Genomic DNA, 19,461 nt, shown 5'->3' with positions numbered 1-19,461 from the left:
GCCGGCGTTCATTACCAGCCATGAGCGCCGGCCACATGGGCAACTTACTGTTCATCAGGGATAAAGCGTCCGGACGGCGCTTCCTGTGCGACACCGGCGCCCAACTGAGCGTCATACCCGCCTCTGACCAGGACAGGCAGTCCGCGGCTTGCGGCCCCTCCTTGGTTGCGGCCAACGGATCGACCATCCACACCTTCGGCCCGCGCAACGTCACCCTCTGCTTCGGCGGCCAACGCTTTGCTTGGACGTTTGTAACCGCAAACGTGCCCATGGCTCTGCTAGGCGCCGACTTCCTCTGCGCACACGGACTGCTGGTGGACGTCCAACGGCGTCGTTTAATCAACGCCGAAACCTTCAGCTCCCTGGTATGCACATTGAGCAGCTCCGCGCCGACCGAGCTGGCATGCGCCGTCCCGGCGGCGAACGAGTTTGCTCGCCTGCTCACGGAGTTCCCGGCCCTCACGCGGCCGACGTTTTCGGCCGTCGCAGTACGGCATGGGATCGAGCACCACATACCAACCACGGGCCCGCCGGTCTACGCCAGGGCCCGCCGCCTCGACCCAGCCAAGCTCGCCATGGCGAAGGCCGAATTCGACGCATTGGAGCACCTCGGCATCGTGTGGCGCTCCGATAGCGCGTGGGCCTCGCCACTGCACATCGTGCCAAAGCCGGGGGGTGGATGGCGCCCGTGTGGCGACTACCGCCGTCTCAATGACGCTACCACCCCCGACAGGTACCCGATCCCGCATATCCAAGACTTCTCCGCCCGTCTGGCGGGACGGGTCATTTTTTCGAAAATTGATCTCACACGGGGATATCACCAGGTACCTGTCAGGGCGGCCGACGTCCCTAAAACGGCAGTCATCACGCCGTTCGGCTTATTCGAATTCTTGCGGATGCCGTTTGGTCTCAAGAACGCGGCTCAGGCGTTCCAGCGCTTGATGGACGGCGTGCTGCGTGACCTGCCGTTCCTTTTCGTTTACCTGGACGACATCCTCGTCGCCAGCACGTCCCAGGCCGAGCACCTCCTCCACCTCCGAACACTGTTCGGGCGCCTCAGCGAGCACAGCCTCATCGTCAACCCGGCCAAATGCCACTTCGGCACGACGGCCGTTGATTTTTTGGGCCACCACATCACCAAGAACGGGGCCGTGCCGCTGCCAACCAAGGTCGAGGCCATCACCACGTTCCCGCATCCCCGCACCATAAAGGCCCTGCAGGAATTCCTGGGAATGGTGAATTTTTATCACCGCTTCGTGCCCCGCGCTGCTCAACTCATGCGGCCCCTCTACGAAGCCCTCCGGGGCAAGCCGGCCAAGCACGACATCGCCTGGTCCGCAGCAATGGATGCAGCCTTCCAAAGCTCAAAGCGGGCCCTCGCCGACGCAACACTGCTCGCTCACCCGGTGCTCAACGCTCCCATCGCCCTCACCACGGATGCCTCTGACTACGCGGTGGGCGCCGTACATGAGCAATGGGTGAACGGGGTTTGGCAGCCACTCGCTTTTTTCAGCCGGCAGCTCCGGCCGAACGAGCTCAAATACAGCACGTTTGACCGGGAGCTCCTCGGTCTACACCTGGCCGTCCGCCATTTCCGCCACCTCCTGGAGGGCCGACCTTTCACGGCGTTCGTCGACCACAAGCCGTTGGTTTACGCCATGGCCAAGGTCACGGAGCCGTGGTCGGCCCGCCAACAGCGCCACCTCTCCGCCGTGTCGGAGTTTACCACGGACATCCGGCACGTCGCCGGCAAAAACAACGCCGTGGCCGACTGTCTTTCCCGGGCCAGCGCGAACGCGGTCCACCTGGGCGTGGACTTTGCGCCTATGGCGGCGGACCAAACCACCGACACCACGGTGCAAGCCCTCCGGGCGGCGGACACGGGCCTCCGCCTGGCCGACATCCCCTTCGCGGACACTGTCCTGCTCTGCGACGTCTCCCAAGGCCAGCCTCGCCCCATCGTGCCCGTCACCTGGCAACGCCGCATCTTCGCCTCCCTCCACGGCCTTTCCCACCCGTGGTGAGCAGGTGTGTGAACCCCCGTCACGGGGGTTCACACACCTGCTCACCATGGTGGACAGGACCACCAGGTGGCCGGAGGCCGTTCCCCTCGTCTCCACCACCACCGCTGACATGGCGCAGGCTTTCATCGCCACCTGGGTCACCCGCTTCGGCGCACCGGCGGACATCTCGTCAGACCGCAGACCACAGTTCACCTCCGAGCTGTGGGGCGCGGTCGCCCGCAACCTGGGGGTCAAGCTCCACTGTACTACGGCCTACCACCCCCAAGCAAACGGGTTGTGCGAGCGATTCCACCGCTCCATGAAGGCCGCGCTCATGGCCGGCCTTAAAGACGGCGGTTGGGCCGACCGGCTGCCGTGGGTCCTTATGGGCCTCCGCACGGCCCCCAAGGAGGACCTCCAGGCATCCACCGCCGAGCTTGTCTATGGCCAGGCGCTACGCGTCCCGGGCGAATTCGTGCCCGACGCTACCAGTCCCTGGTCCGCAGCTCACCAGCGCTCGGACCTCCAGGAGGCCGCCCGACGGTTTGCCCCCGTGCCAACATCCCACCACGGGGACCCCCAGTCCTACGTCCCCCCAGCACTTCGCACAGCGGAGTATGTTTTTGTGCGTCACGACGCACATCGGGGGCCACTCCGGCCGCCGTACGATGGGCCCTTCCGGGTGCTGCGACGGGACGACAAGTCGTTCGTCATCGACATCGGCGGCAGGTCGGACCGGATTGCGGTGGACCGCCTCAAGCCGGCGCACGTGGACGTCGACCACCCACCACGGGTGGCCCTTCCGCCGCGGCGAGGCCGCCCCCCGTCCACGGTGCCCCCCACTCGACCGCCCACCACCACACCGGACCCCCTCCCACGACCCGCCAGGGGTCGCTTCGGCCGGGTCATCAGGACCCCCCTCAAATTGACCCTGCCGGTGCAAGTCGATTCTGGGGGGACGTGTGTAGCGGCTACCGCTGGGTTTTCACAATCGCCTTGCACCTATCAAGGACGCGGAGCGATCACCATGCCGGGCTCGTCCAGGACGCCCGGGCAGGCCCGTGCTCAACTTGCCAGGCCTCGGTCGGGACGCCCGGGCATGCCCGGGCAGGCTCGCCCTCAACTTGCCAGGCCGCAGCCAGGACGCTGGGCCACGCCCCCTCTCGCCTTTCCTGGGCAAACGCTCCGGGATAATATGTATATATATTGCTGCCCGATAAACGGGCTTTTCAGAGTGCCTGAGTGTTTGGTTTGAATAAAGCCACTCGGATGAATTCCAGCTTTTTGTCGCGTCCATTCTTCCGATCGACGTGGGAGCCCCAGCTCCTTCAATATCTCAAAAAGTTGTGGATGAGTTATGACAAAATGAGGTGGATGAGTTGGTTAGATGACAAGAACAAGCCGATTAGATTTTGGTTTAGGTCCGGAGGCAAATCCAGCCTATCAATGGTATAAAATAACACTGTTCCGTGTGGTGGAGGTATGTGCTCTACCGAGTGTCAATCGAGTTTCAAAAGTGAATGATGAGCTTTTCAAACGCAGCACGGGAAGGGTCTTCATATATGGGAGACAGACACCACGGTTCTCATTATATAATAGATCACTTTCCTTTCTAAGGAACTTCACCAAGGAACAAATCATAGCGCAATAGGACAGAAGGAAAAGTAGATGAGGTTGTGGTTAGGGTTAGGGTTAGGACAAAGTGGTGGTTATCGAGTTGAGGGGTTGTCGGGTCGGGCTACTTACCGTGTGTTTAATATCTTAATGTCATGTGAACTTAACGTGAAAATTATAGTGAAACCAAAATAAAGCGTAACTAAAAGTGTTTACGAAAAGTTAAACTATCCGTATCGTGTATCTAAAGGGAAGATTTAGAGACTGGGAAGCCGAGTGGCATTTGGGATTTGGCACGCGATTCAAACGCCTTTTGGCGCGCTATGGCGACTAACTCTCGCACGCACCATGGACCTATTAAGCTAAACCACGCTGCGCATACGTAACAATTGCCCCCTATGAAATGGCGAGAAAAGGGGGAAAATGCCTCTCTATCCCTTGGAAGGTGAATCTATTGATAGAATGAAACCAAAAAGGTTTGTCTACGGTATGAACATAAACCCACATCGTGTTAATACATCATCTGCACACCACACAAAACAAACACATCAACACAAAATACCTCATACAAAACAAACACATCAACACACAAAATACACCACACAAACATCATACAAAATACACCACACAAGCACCATACAAAATGCACCACACAAGCACCATACAAAATGCACCACACAAGCACCATACAAAATACACTACCACCAGTAAAGGTAAACGCCTCTCCTTCCTTCGGAGCGAATGCCCAACCAAAAACACGTTCAGGCTTTGCTTTAACATCCGCTTTAATCACCACGCTTTCAAATGTCAATGCAGAATCAGTCTCAAGATGGACGAAACATTGGAAAAGCGGGACCACGCATGCGCATACCGACCGCCCGTGCATGCCTACGTCACTTTATGGACAACACGAACGTATAATGGTGGACTGCTTTTCTTCTTTCGCTGATCACTGTACTGCTGTATAACTGAATCCACAATTTAATTCCACATTGGATTTGAGGAAACATATAGCAATTAAAGAGAGCCAATACATGTGGATATGGAGACCAATACATGTCTGTCTGTAAGCGATTGAGCAAGAAATACAAATAACCCGAACAGTTTGTAATGTAACCGTTCTGAGTGATAAATTAACTCAATCCATTCCTTAGAAGTCTTTATTATGACAAAAACCAGCACTAGTAATAAGACTATTACAGGCAAAAACCAAAACAAACACGAGGGATTATTCTGCCCCAAGTGCAAATGCGTACACAGCACGGAAGCCATCGCCTTCATGCGTTACTTCAAAAGACCATATGGTAGTCTGTAAACAACCTGGGTGGACGACGGAGATGAGTTGAGTGTCTGTGGGCCGCAGCAATATCTACCTTCTCTGACCCAAAGCCTCAGTGGGTGCTTGAGCCGAGTCAGCACATGCAGGTAAATAGGACCATGGCAGTGTCAGCTGGAATTGTATAAGAGGAACGTGTGGTCAATGTAGGTAGGGCCATGGGAGTATCAGCTGGAGTTGGATCAGAGGAACGTGTGGTCAATATAGGTAGGGCCATGGGAGTATCAGCTGGAGTTGGATCAGAGGAACGTGTGGTCAATGTAGGTAGGGCCATGGGAGTATCAGCCTGGAGTTGGATCAGAGGAACGTGTGGTCGATATAGGTAGGGCCATGGGAGTATCAGCCTGGAGTTGGATCAGAGGAACGTGTGGTCAATATAGGTAGGGCCATGGGAGTATCAGCTGGAATTGTATAAGAGGAACGTGTGGTCAATGTAGGTAGGGCCATGGGAGTATCAGCTGGAGTTGGATCAGAGGAACGTGTGGTCAATATAGGTAGGGCCATGGGAGTATCAGCTGGAGTTGGATCAGAGGAACGTGTGGTCAATATAGGTAGGGCCATGGGAGTATCAGCCTGGAGTTGGATCAGAGGAACGTGTGGTCGATATAGGTCCGGCCATGGCAGTGTTAATCCGAATTGGATCAGAGTAATGTGTGGTCAACTCATCCATGTTTTTGGGTGGTGATAATTGACAAAGAATATGGAGTGTGTCTGGAGGTCGACGTAGTTGCTGTTGTTGTAGGTCGCACTCATCGGAGGATTCATCAACTGTCCTATTACGTGGGTATGGGCAAACACCGTCTGAGCAAGGTGGCACCGTGTCGCATTCCGACTTCTTAACGCGATAGGAAGTGTTCCTGCATGGAGAACCAGTAAACTTGTGGACGTTGCACCATGGCCCATCCACCAGATCAACCAGAAACCGATCACAGGCTTGAGACTTGTTAGGGTCAGCATGGAGATGGACTAAATCACCAAGCTCGAGCTGTGTGGGTTTAGGAGCCATACCAACAGGGGTTTTCAACTTCTCACGGTAACGGTGGATTGAAGTGCATTGATCGCGTTGTTCTATATCAATTGTTGGTCGGTTAGAGGTAACTGATTGTTGGTAAATTGATCACACCAAGTCCAGATCTCTGATACTCAGATCCAGATGGTCCAGATCTCTGTACGGCTCGAGTGTGAACGTGTCATCTGAAGAATAGAGCTAATGCGTGTGGTCTAGCTCAAGATAGTCTCCTGCCCGTACCATTGTTGAGTTGGATGGAGCTTACAAACTGTGGAGGCATCTCACATTATGTTGATAGGACCAAATAGTAGGACCAAATAGTAGGGCCAAACAGACTGATCAGCGGCTTGTGATCAGTGCGAATCATGAAATGATGTCCAAGAAGGTACTGGCGAAATTTGCTGATGCCGAAAACAATTCCCAATCCTTCCTTGTTAAGTTGGGAATAGTTCTTCTCTGCCGGGGACAACGTTTTGGAAGCAAATGCAACAGGACTTTCCGTACCATCAGGCATCACGTGTGATAATACACTCCCCACTCCATACCGACAGGCATCGCATGTCAGCACAAGATCCTTCTCTGGATCAAAATGAACGAGAACATTGGACGATTTGAGCAGATCCTTAGAGGTCTGGAATGCTGATTGTTCAGTGGATCCCAGCTCCAGGAGACTCCTTTCCTCAAAAGACGATAAAGGGGACCCAAAACGTCGGTCACATTCGGGATGTAACGACCATAGAACTGAACCAAACCGAGGTATGGCTTCAATTTGATTATGTCTCGTGGAGCAGGAGCATCCTTGATGGCTCGGACTTTCTCATCTGTCGGGTGTAGACGCTCGGAATCAATCGGAAAACCCAGGTACGTGACCAATGCACCATAAACCTGCACTTGTCTCGACACAAACGTAGGCCGGAGTCCGAAATCTTCTTCAGAACTCTATCCAGGTTTTGTAAATGTTCAGCATCTGTACGACCAGTAACCAGAATATCATCCTGGTAACAAACAACGTTGCGTTCGGCCGTAAACAAACTGTCCATGACACGTTGATAAATTCCAGGTGCAGATTTCACTCCAGAACTGAGTCGGTGGTACCTGTCCAACCCACGATGCGTGTTGATGGTAAGATACTGTTTCGAATTCTAGTCCAAGCGGAGCTGTAGATAGGCGGATTTGAGATCAAGTTTAGTAAAAGTCTTGCCTCCCGTGAGACGAGCGTAGAGGTCTTCGATCCTCGGGATTGGATATTTATCCAATGAAGAACACTTGTTCACGGTCATTTTATAATCTCCACATATGCGGATGGACTGGTCCGATTTTATGACCGGAACGATGGGCGCCGCCCATTCGGCATACTGGATTTGCTCGATGATCCCCAGATTTTCAAGATGATCCAGTTCCTTGTTAATCCGCTCCCGCAGCGCGAAAGGGACTGGGTGAGCTCTGCAAAATATAGGATTGGCATCCTGGTCAACACTGAGTTTAGCCGTATGTCCCTTCAAGGTTCCAAGCTCATCCTTGAAGACATCCGGGTACGTATCCAGCACATTTTTGAGTGTGTATGCTGCGGTTGCAGAAACGCTGGCTGCCCGGAGTTGATGAATGCTTTTCCACTTCAGTTGAATTATGCTCAACCAGTTCCTGCCGAGTAAGGAAGGGCCCTTTCCAGGAATGACGATCAGGGGTAGGTGAAACTCACGGTTATCGTAGCCCACCGTGACGTCACATGTACCGCAGGGAACAATCTTCTCACCTGTATAGGTGGAGAGTCCAAAGGTTGTAGGTTTCAGGTGGGGTCGGTCAGCATCACTCCACAGGTTTGTGAAAACAGCATGGCTGATAAGCGACAGCCACACCAGTGTCGACCTCCATTTGCAATGGTCCATTGTTGGCGACAAGAGTGGCAAGAAAAGGTGCCGCTTATGGCGAGAATCAATATGAAACAGGTCACACGATTCTGAGTTGTTGGAAACAGAGCTCACCTGGTCAAGCTCAGGTTCCTCCGAACCGATAAACTGATGAATCTTGTCAGCAGCTTTCTCGTTTCCCGATTTGCGAGTGATGCAAGCTGGAGCAATATGGCCAGTTTTCGAACAGAAATGGCAGGTTGCATCTTTGAACCGACACGTCTCCGGAGGGTGCTTTCCGTTGCACCGAAAACAGTTGTTGTGGGTTTGAGACTGCACTGGCTTCTGACGAGGAGCCTTGTTCCAACGTTGTGGCTGAACATGATCCAACCGATTCACAGCAGGGCTGGTACCAGATGAGCGAGTGGCACCGATGCTTGTAGCGTTGTGTTCAGCACTTTCCATGGAAATGGAGGTGTCTCTGGCATTTTGGAAAGTCAGTCTTCTCTCAGCAAGCAGGCGTCTACGAGTGCGGTCATCGGACATGCCAACCACCAGCAAATCACGGAGCATGTCGTCAATCGTGTCCCCAAACTCACACAGATGTGACATGTTCCTTCAAAGCGGCCTTGAACTCTGCATACGTGAGCTGGATTGTCCGAGGACGAATTAGGTTTTTAACGAGTGTGAACGTCTCACCCCCGCAAACGGACAGGAAGACGGCCTTCATCCGGGCTTCCGTCGCGATGTCGTTCGTCTCAAAGTAGAAAGACAACCGCTCAGAATACGTCTCAAAATCTCCCTCATGAGGGTCGAATTCATCGATATGGCCGAAAGAAGTCATGGTCTAGACGTTTATCCACGTCGCCATGTAAGGTATCTCGACAGACTACGATCGATTGTTGCACATTTATTGACTCTCCCGATACAGGCCGTTTCACCCCAGCGCCGTCCGAGCTGAGCAGTAACTCCCGGAAACAGAAATAAACCCGCGGTCACGGTGTCCGGTTAAAACGGTGAATATTTGCACCTTCATACATGACAAAGACCTTTCCACAGATCCCTACTTGAAAATCGTGCCATCACTGAGAGTCACCTGGTGTTTAACAGGTCGAACACCAACGTCATTATACTCCATGAAAGGCGTTCCAGCTGATATGTCCACATCCAAATTTTATACAAGTTGACCCTCAAATACGAACTCTCTTTTGTCATGGACCAATATGAAACGTGTCTCCCCAATAACCTGGAGTGATGAGGAACCGTCAGCCTTGTGAGCGGACTGGGAGCTCCTTTTCATTGGAACACTGTCACCCAAGCGTTTGGCTGAAGACCCACTTTTCCTGATGGGGATACGAGCAGTCGCTCTGCTGTCCATAGTAATGCAGGCGGTTTGATGACCTTAAAAAGTGTCGAAATACGGGGACTGACGAACCTGGATTTGGAGGGCAGTGGCAGAATTTGCACCGTTGTCAGAATCAAAGTTATCGTTGTCACTAGTATAGTTTTCGTCATTGTCCTCGTTGAAAATCCAGGCAACTTGTCCAGCTTTGGCCACATACATGCGACCTCGGTCGGGTAGGAAGCTCCATTCACGAAGAAAACTAGATGGTATTCATAGAATACTTACCCTGCGCAGTCAACTTGTTGCGAGCCAACTCTTCTGTTTTTGAACATTTTTTTTCTTTGATCCAATATGGCTGCCAGACCACGTGAGCGAGCGATGACATCATAAATTTATATCCTCTAAATAATTGTTGCATAGATCATGCTCAATAAATTTCAAACTGATCAGACTAAGCGTTGTCCCTGTCGAATTATGATGTCATAATTATGGCACCAATGACGTCATCGTTAACAACACCTATTCCCCATATGGAGTTCTTTACAATGAGCCATGTTTCAATTTTTTCCATGCAGCGGTTATGGAGATGTAGAGGTGCAACATTTTACTGTTTTTCCAAGATGGCGCCTGTACCACATGACCTATGACGTCATGATTATCATTAACATATTCTACAGGAAGAGGTGATCCTATGGTGAAAATTTCGTGCCCATCAGACCAACAGTTGCAGAGAAAAAAAATTCACAATGATCGGATACGTGTTCTACTTGTCGAATTATGACGTCATAACGAAGGCACCGATGACATTATCATTAACATATCTTATTCCCCAAGGGGAGTGCTTGACATTGAGCCATATTTAAATTTTTTCCATAGAGCGGTTTCATAGATATGGAGGTGCAACTTTTTTAGATTTTTGCAAGATGGCGCCTGTACCACGTGACCAATGACGTCATAATTATCATTAGAACTATTCTACAGGAGGAGCCGCTTATATTCAGAAAATTTCGTGTTCATCGGACTAAGTTGCAGAGGAATTTCTTTTTTCATACTGATCAGATCAAGCGTTGTACTTGTCGAATTATGACGTCATAATGGAGGCACCTATGGCATCACCATTAACATATTATCTTATTCCCATGGGGTGTACTTGACAATGAGCCATGTTTCAATTTTTTCCATTAAGTGGTTTGGGAGATGTAGAGGTGTAACCTTTTTTCCAAGATGGCGTCCATACCACGTGACCTATGACGTCAGAATTATCGGCAAAAAAATCTACAGGCAGAGGTGCTCCTACGGTAAAATTTCATGTCAATCGGACCAACGGTTGCCGAGAAAATGAATTTTTTAAATGCAGACACGGCACACGTACGGCACACGTACGGCACACGTACTTAACCGATTGCTTAACCTCGCTTTTCGCTTCGCGAGCACAGGGTAATGATGATCAGCACGCACAGCCTGTTTTTTGCACGACGTCTTTCTTGTTTGTTTGTCATGATGAAAATTTACAATTTTCATCATATGTTGGTCTGTCTCGTTTGGATGTTTTTTTTTTGTGTTTTTTTTCGATGTTTTGTTTGTTTGTTTGTTTGTGAGTACGATAACTCACGGACGCTTTCAGCTATCTTCATCAAACTTTACCTGAGGATTCAAAAGGACAAAAGTGAGGTTGTCAATGTTTTTTGACTATATATAGGTCAAAGGTCAAGGTCAAAGGTCAAGGTTCTCTCGTTTGTTTGCCCAGGCAATATCTCAGGAATCCTTTGAGTTACGAAGCTGAAATTTGGCCAAAACAATATTTTTTATTTTTTGATTAATCAATTAATTAATTACTTAATTATTATCGATTTATTAAGTCCTTATTTATTTCCTTTCTCATCTGAGCAATATCTCAGGCACCTTTTGAGCGATGAAGCTGATATTTGGACACGACAGTGACCAACTGATTTGACTGTAAATGATACTTTTGATTTATTGATTAATCAATGAATCGATTAATTATTTAATTATCGTAATGATTAATTAATTTTCAAAACGTTACAAATTCGGATGAAACAGTGGTGGTTTAGGTATGCTATAAGCAAATTGATTAATAAGTTAATTATTTTACTATTATTATTTATTTATTTTAATTACACATTTAATCAACCAATGATTGATTTTCTTGATTTTCATCATACCTGTCAGGCCTGGCATCCTTTCTTGTCTGTTTGTGAACAGGATATCTCAAAAAGTTGTGGACGTATTCGGACGAAACTTCGTGGACAGGTTGTGTACGTGAAAAGAACAAATCGATTTGATTGTAGTGAAAATTTGAATACGGATCCGGATCAGAGTTTTTATTTTTATTTTTAAGTGATTCTTCACCATTGAGTATTCGGGCCAAAACAATATTTAGAATGATATTTGAAAGAATTGTGGGCGATTTATGACAAAACTTGGTGGATGAGTTGGTTAGGTGATAAGAACAAGGCGATTAGATTTTGGTTTAGGTCCGAATCCAGATCCGGCCTATCCGTGGATACAAAATGTAAACTGTTCAGCCTGGAGGAGGAGTGCTCACTACCGAGTGCTGTTCTAGTTTTATTATTATTTTAATTTGTAAAGCATGGAGATGGGGACAAAGGTGAGACATGGAGGGCGTGGGCGTTGAGGAGGGGGAGTAGAACGTGGATGGGTGGGGTAAAGGGAGAGAAGGACAAGGATTGGTTGGAAATTGAGTTCAAGGTGGGGATGACGGAATATGGAGGGTGGGGGCGAGATAATGATTGACTGAAGCGCAGGTAACCTATACAAGGGCAAGACAGAGAAGAGGTCACCTGCCAGTAAACATGGCTTTGCAGGTGAGTTCGATTCTGTTCAGTTCTATTCATAAACCTTCAATCTCGCTCATCTCGTCGGACTTCCTAGCAACACCTGAGAGTCTATAAAAGTAATTTTAACATTCACCCTCCCTTTCAATTGTGTTATATACAGTACTGTACTTCAGGTAAATATATACCCTCCCTCCCCTCGACCCACTCTACTTTATGTGCATAGTTTGTAAATGACTTCAAATCTTCATTTCAGTATCCCCTCCCTCTTCCACCACTACGAAATGGACTTCTTGTATGTTTTCGTATTTATATCTGTTTGCATACGGATTGCTTAGATTTTAGTTGGCCGGCCAACACGCGTAAAATGACGTAGGTTTTGGAATAAAATGCTGAATGACGTAGGGGTGGATGCCAAGCTCAAATTTGCAGATTTTCCACTTTGTGGCCAGTTTTGATCATATATGGTCAAAATGTCAATTTTCACTTTTAATCACCATTTGTTATGCAATTCACAGGTTTTCAGAAGAAAAAAAAAGTATCTCTGCTATAGTCGTCCTGGACTGAGCAAATTCCTTGTTTCTAAGTTTGAAATTGTTTGATGAAACATTGGATTTTGAACAACAAAACCTTGTTTTTCTTGATTTCACTTTTTAAAGCTAAATGTGTTCATTTCAGGAAAGGAATAAAGGGTCCACAACATAACAAGTGGACAAATCCATATAATACACGACTCCAGAAAGTTTATATTCAACTAGTACTGCGAGCAATGATGATAGGCTTCCAGGCAAAATGGTTGCTATACCATATGACTGATTACTTCATCATTTTCAATATATATTCCTCATGGGTAGTCAATCATATCTGTAAATTTTGTTTGGATCAGTTAAGCGGTTTTGGAGAGATCGATTTTCAATTTTTTCCCTTATATCCAAGATGGCCGCCATACCATGGGACTGATGATGTCATAGTTTCCAAAAAAAAATCTTCATGTGTAGTCAATCATACTTTTGAAGTTTAAGATTGATCCGTTGAGTGGTTCTGGAGATATGGATTTTCAAATACTTTTTCCTTAAATCCAAGATTGCCACCATACCACGTGACTGATGATGTCATTGTTCAGAAACATTTTTCCTCATGGGGAGTTGATCATTCATATGAAATTTCGTATTGCTCCGTTCAGCAGTTCTGGAGAAAAAGATGTTTAAAGTTTTTCCTTAAAACCAAGATGGCCGCCATATCACGTGACTGATGTCATAGTTTACGACAATTTTTCCCATATCAGTAGATTATATGTATGACATTTCTCATTGATCCATTGATCGGTACTCCGGAAACAGATTATTTAATTTTTTGGCTGAAATTCAAGATGGTGGCCAAACCACATGACTGATGACATCATAGTTTGCAAATATTTTCCCCCATCGGAATGTAAACGTGTTCCAAGTTTCATATCGATCAGATAAGCGGTTTTGGATGAGTAGTTTTTTAAGTTTTATTTTAAAATCCAATATGGCCACCAAACCACATGATCGATGATGTATCTTTTCACAAACTTTTATCCCCATGGCTCGGTGATCATATTTGTGAAATTTTGCGTTGATCCGTGTGGCAGTTCTGGGGAAGATGTTTAAAGTTGATGACATCATAGGCAATGGCAGCCAATGTAAGTCAAAATTGCAAAAACAAAATTCATGATGCACTAAGGCTCATCTGTGGAGAAATCTCGAATTTCGGAAGTTATTGAGACGAGAAGAAAATTAGGAGACCGATTCAGCAACTTTTCTGAAATATTTCAGGAATACAATGGGAGTCAAGCTGTGTCCATTGGCACAAAACTTGTTACGGTAACTTTACTACTGAGCTTGAACAAATGAGAAAGAAACTCCAAATCAAAAACATGTGATGGTGGTGAAACATTTTTCGAGACATCTTCGCGAACCAGACACAAGTCCCTTTAGAATCTTAGATGGACATGGCTCGGTGCATATTCTGTCAAAATCCTTACTGACGGAAAATGCCCAATTTGGTGACAATGTCCCTCTCTGACAAAATCATGTCAATGGCTAAAGTGACCAAAAATGAGAGTCAGACTCACCGATGTGGTAGATTTAGTAGCAGAAGGGAAGTACCACTTACAATGATTAGTGGAGTTTTAGCGAACAATGCTGAAAGCATAGAAAGATACCCCATCCGAGAGAGAAACTGATAAAGTATTGGACAAAATCTGCATGGAGCTATGGAACGGGTTATCGTTTGGACATGTCTTCAACATAGGGGATATTTGGAGCAAATACCAGAGGATTTGTGAAACCATGAATGCAATCCCACCATCTCGATGTCTGGATCAACACGGTAGAGTTCAAATGATGGCATCAGCCAACGTGTTGGTTCCAAGACTAGTTTTGGTCGACCACTAAATGTCAAATCATCCCTTCTGATGTATCCCAGCGACGAATCGGATTTTGTCATTGACCACTCAGATTGGCAGATCGACAAAGGAGCTTAAATGTTACTCTGTCCACTGAATTGTCAAGGAATTGTCTCAACCAATGATTGAAAATAATGTCGAGAAGAAGGCCGCTTGGAAAGTGTATGTGGAGCATCCACACCTTCTAGAAGGATTAGTCGATATTGAGGCTTTGAGCAGACAGAGGAGTTTGTCTCTTATATAATGTACCAGATCCATTCGGGGGCGTGAACAAGGGTAGGCATGATGTGTTTGCCAAAGTCAAGAAATCTGTTGTAATGCTTCCCCCCAACAGAAGACTTGTTCTCGTTACACTGTGAATGGTCAAACTACCAAGCCAAGATTTGGTTTCAATCAAATATTCCAGTTATGATCACTGAGGACCCATCCGTGTGTGGAGGATGATCAACGGATCTGACTGGGCTAGCCATAATGTGGACTCGAATCCCACCAATCCCAAAGGCCTTTATTGAGATAATCTCCTGTGGGTGGCAGATGAAGTGTCGACGACCTAACCGCAGGTGCTTCTGAGAATTCTGCAGCTGAAAATTGTTGCAATCCATCTGGACAAATTGTGGATTAAATAACCAGACATTCAGTGTCAGTGGCCTAGGCAGCAAAGTGTGTGGCATAGTACTGGCATTGGTGATTCATTATATCAACATCGCTACAATTCCGATATTGACAGAACAGTTACTTTGAGGTTATTGACATATATATTCTCATCTAATTCGTTGCCATTAAAGAGGATTTTGATTATATATAGTTTAATATTGTCCTGTCTGTAGCGATTAAAATCAGCCTTGGACGAATAGCCGACACAGTTTTTTTTTCCTGAGGCGGCAGCCCGAAAAATGGCAGTATTATTGTGGCACGCGGATGAAGGAATGCGAAGCGTTTATCTGAACGGAGCACACGGGTTTATACCGAAACCACAAATCATGCAAACACCACAATAAACTCAACAAAAATGATTTACTGAAAAAAAAATCAAAGACGAAATAAAATTGTGGTAAAAACTAATTGAAACTCCAACTTTGAGGATTCTCCACTCTCCACTCCAGACAGAAACGGACACACAGAGGAAAATAAAATGAAATAAAATGGCCTTTTGTGCGCTTAGCTCGTTCCAATGAGCTCTTTTGCAAAGGTGATGGCGATGGTCCGGTCCGATGCCTCCCGCGCCGGAGCGCCCCAAAATGGCGCCTGCACTGCGAGTCGAAAACGCCCAGGCGTAAGGCAAGCAGTCAAGATGGCCCTCTTTCACCTCCACCGTCAAGTGCAACGCAGACTCCAGCTCCTTGGTGAGCCCAAATGTTGCTCGCCTCTGTCGAGATTCTGCTGGCGCAGCAAAAGCTCTATGCTCCTTCAAAAGTGCACCAAAATCACCAGCACACCAACGCAAAAAGATGGCGCCCTTCCTCCTTCATGCAAAAAACCAGCAGAGAGTGAGAGAGAGAGAGAGAGAGACACGCTATTCTTCTTCACTCAGGGAGCCAATCGGGGTGTTCAGGGCGTGGCCTGACGGCTTCCGCTGCACCCCCTTCCTCACACCACTCCGGGGGCGTGGCCTGTTTCCTTATTAGGTCCTTTGGGTGGGGCTTAGTCAGATCGGCTCTGCTCGGGTTCTGTCGGTGGTTGTTGTTGTTGTTTAAAGGAGGTTTTTTCCATGGCCGGCCTTGTCAGCAAAACGTAAAGGGAAAATTACAGAGGGAAAAATCACTTACTGGGGAAAACTAGCCTTGATCCCTACACTAATTAGCACTGTTTCACCCCTCGTGTGAAGGCACATAAAGAACCTTAAGCTACAGTTTCCCTACTTAAGTACATTGAGAATTCTCCTACACATTCATGGTCCATGCTGCATCCTATACAGTCTACCTTTCCTATGGGATTCTTTCACGTACCCCCATAAACGTAACAATATATATGTTACCAAACTGTTGATGTGTTAAAATTTAATAATTCATTCCAATTTGGTAATAACAATATAGTTATTTTTAGTGTTCCAGGCATGTTTATACAATCCAGAGAAAAACTCATTTTTGTTTCAGTATCTCTATATGTATTATCATATAATTCCCATACATTATCAAGCTACAAACTACTTACATATAGCGCAAATGTCCACATATGTCACCGTTCTGGAAAGCTCTTGACATCCTGATTATGATAAAATGTTGTTTGATAAATGATACATTTTGTCACCGGTGGTCAAAACTGACCAGTATGCATGAAAAAAATGTGATTTTGAGCTTGGCATCCACCCATATTCTGTAGGGTAAGATATTGCACACATATTAAACATGGATGCCAGCTTATACCAAAAAAATGCCAACGGGACTTTCTGAAGCCCTTTTGTCGGTTGGCCAGTCGACTATTTATGTAAAATGAAAGGCAAAAGGAAAGAAAAGAAAAAATATGAATGAAAAACTGTAGGAGGGCCCTTCAAATGTGTTTGACATGTGTTTGTACTTCCAGTGTGCCCTCCGGTAACAAATGCTCGACGTTTGTTTCTTCTTGTGAAATGTGACGTCCCATATATTTTGGCCGATATTGGACAAGGCATGGCTCCCTCTGATCCACTGTGAAATTGGCCAGTGTGACATTCGGTGCAGAATGGTGTATTTTCGTTTTCATGTGTGACATCTTAAAAAGGATCAGATCCATTTCTTCCCAGAACCTCTCCGAAACAGTGGGTCCACAATATCATCATTTTGGCTCCTGAAATTTGACCCTTGTTTCACTGGTCCTTACTGATGCTGCGCAATTCAGCGCACCTTGGCATTTTTTTTTTTTTGGCATTCAGGAAGCTCAACATTTTCCTCCAGTTTTGTTACCCCTTGAATTGACAATCACGACCAGGTAGTGCAGAGACATAAATAAGCACGTTATAAAGATGGAGGTAACGTCCACGAAAGTTTTCTCTTCTTGACGAAAAAAACTAAGCATATCTGTACTTTAACCTGAATAATATATAGTACAGTATATATACTATATACCTTGTAAAGCGTAATTGTCTATATCTATAATATGCGTGCACCTTCACCCTACAGGCTCCAATGCATCATCACACTAGAAGCTCCAAGCCATCACCTCTGTCACATTATATTGACCAATCAAGGCAAGCCAAGGGCTGAGACAAAGTTTTGGACTAAATCGCTGATCGATGTCAAGCAGGCCAAGATAAAACGAAGAGCCCGGGAGATGAAACTTCATTGCTTTTGATGCATAAAACTTTAACAATGATATTTGTATACGATCAATCAATCTCATAGCAATACTGAAGTGCAAAAGCTATGCGTTTGTCATGTGCTCAGGTGTAAAAACATAGGGGCAATACCCCTGGCGCTCACCTGGTAGAATATACAGTATACTGCACCGACTAAAGGTATTTTAAACCAATTCCAATGGTTGCTAGAAGACAGGGCAGCATGTACAATCATACTAACATACTCATAAGACTTTAAACAAACAAAAAAAATACCAAAACAATACAAAAAAAACCTGGATCCACTTTGACCCCGGTAAACCCCCTTAGACCCCGATTTTATAAACAAACTTTAGTCACGACACAACAAATATAATTTGTGCCAAGTTTGGTCACAATCCCTTCACCGGTTTCGGAGAAGAAGTTGCAAGTGTCTACGGACAGACAGCGGACTGACTGACGGACGACGCACCATCGCATAAGCTCCCCTGAACTTTGTTCCAGGTGAGCTAAAAAATGGAGAAATTGAGGAACCTGAGCACCTGGCTGGTTTCATTGTTCGGGTTGGCTGATTGTTTTCCATGACGTGCAGGCACTCGTGTTGTATGACTTTGAAGCAGAACCGAATTCCAGCGAGTTGAATATAAAGGAAGGAGACATTGTAACAATTACTTCACAGGTAAGCACAGGAACCAATTTTATGCCTGTGTTTTTGTGGTCCACCTTTGTGTATTTTATTACCTGGTTGCGTCTCAGTCAACGTTTCTCCCACTTTGTATGAATTACTTTGTAATGGCCCCTTAAACAATCTTTTGCATTTCTTATTGTGAAGGATGTAGGTAACGGTTGGTGGTTTGGAGTAAATGCAAATGGTGACGAGGGCCTCTTCCCCACAAACTACGTGCAGGTGTGTGTGAAGATTCTGGATTGTTCTGGTGCTCTGGTACTCTCATCGCACTCATACATACAATCTATCTATAATTCCAGTGATCTCTGTGTGTATGTGTGTGTGTATGTGTGTATGTGTGTTTGTCTGTGACCGCTGTTTCTCGACAACCACGGGTCCGATATACTTGAAACTTGCCAGGTATATTGCTGGGGACCCGAGGATGTGCCTTTTCAAGGTTTCATATTAATCGGAGAAGTAGTTACCGAGCTATGGCGATTTCTTTACCAAACTCCGCAAGCCGTTCGCTTTGGACCAAACCATTTCATGTAAATAGAGGGGGGGGGGGGGGATTGTCACCGTACTCGCAAACCGTTCGCTTTGGCTTTGCGAATGGACCAAACCATTTCATGTAAATAGAGGGGGGGGGGGGATATAATTTTAGATATATATATAGTACGGGCATGCCCTAGTATATAAAAATGCAATACCCTCTCATCAGTCAGTCTCCTCGATAACTCCAAAACCAAGAAACATAGCGGTCCTAAACTTTGCATGCATACTTACCGAACTCCAAGGGAGTGCACAAATGAAAACTGGATGTTTGGTTGTGTTATGAACTGGATGTTTGCTAACAACCCTTTTGAAGATCATTAATGGCCTTATTTAATTAAAACAAAAACAGGCTTATTCTTGGTCAGGCTGCTGTCCCTCACAAGTGTCTTATGCTTTTTTGGCCTGCTCAAAAACGCCTTTCCATGGAACAGGTCGCAATAGTTTCTGCATGATTAAGTGCTTAAAATTTATGTTTTCACTTTCCTCGCTCGCATCATCGAATGTTTGTTCTTCATACCTTTGAATCGCCGTATACATCACTTTTGTAGATGCTGTAGCTTTCAAATTAGAATCTTCAAGCGATTTTAT

General features: G+C 46.6%; 1 protein-coding gene across 2 annotated transcripts in view; it reads left to right on the top strand.

Annotated features, from left to right (window-relative positions):
• The first annotated feature begins 11,933 nt into the window (after positions 1-11,933).
• LOC137423565 (sorting nexin-9) overlaps positions 11,934-19,461 on the top strand; it is a 95,033-nt gene continuing 87,505 nt past the window's right edge. For both annotated transcript variants that reach the window (XM_068110857.2, XM_078774039.1), the window contains exons 1-3: positions 11,934-12,000; positions 18,244-18,330; positions 18,484-18,558. In XM_068110857.2, the coding sequence (XP_067966958.2) occupies positions 11,989-12,000; positions 18,244-18,330; positions 18,484-18,558 (174 nt within the window). In that variant the 5' untranslated portion in view covers positions 11,934-11,988. The remainder of the gene's footprint in view (positions 12,001-18,243; positions 18,331-18,483; positions 18,559-19,461) is intronic.

This window comes from Myxine glutinosa, chromosome 3 (genome assembly GCF_964187855.1).
Source record: "Myxine glutinosa chromosome 3, kmMyxGlut1.1, whole genome shotgun sequence".
In the NCBI taxonomy this organism is placed as follows: domain Eukaryota; kingdom Metazoa; phylum Chordata; class Myxini; order Myxiniformes; family Myxinidae; genus Myxine; species Myxine glutinosa.
Note: the sequence above shows the minus strand (reverse complement) of the source record. Positions and strands in the feature narration are given on the sequence as shown.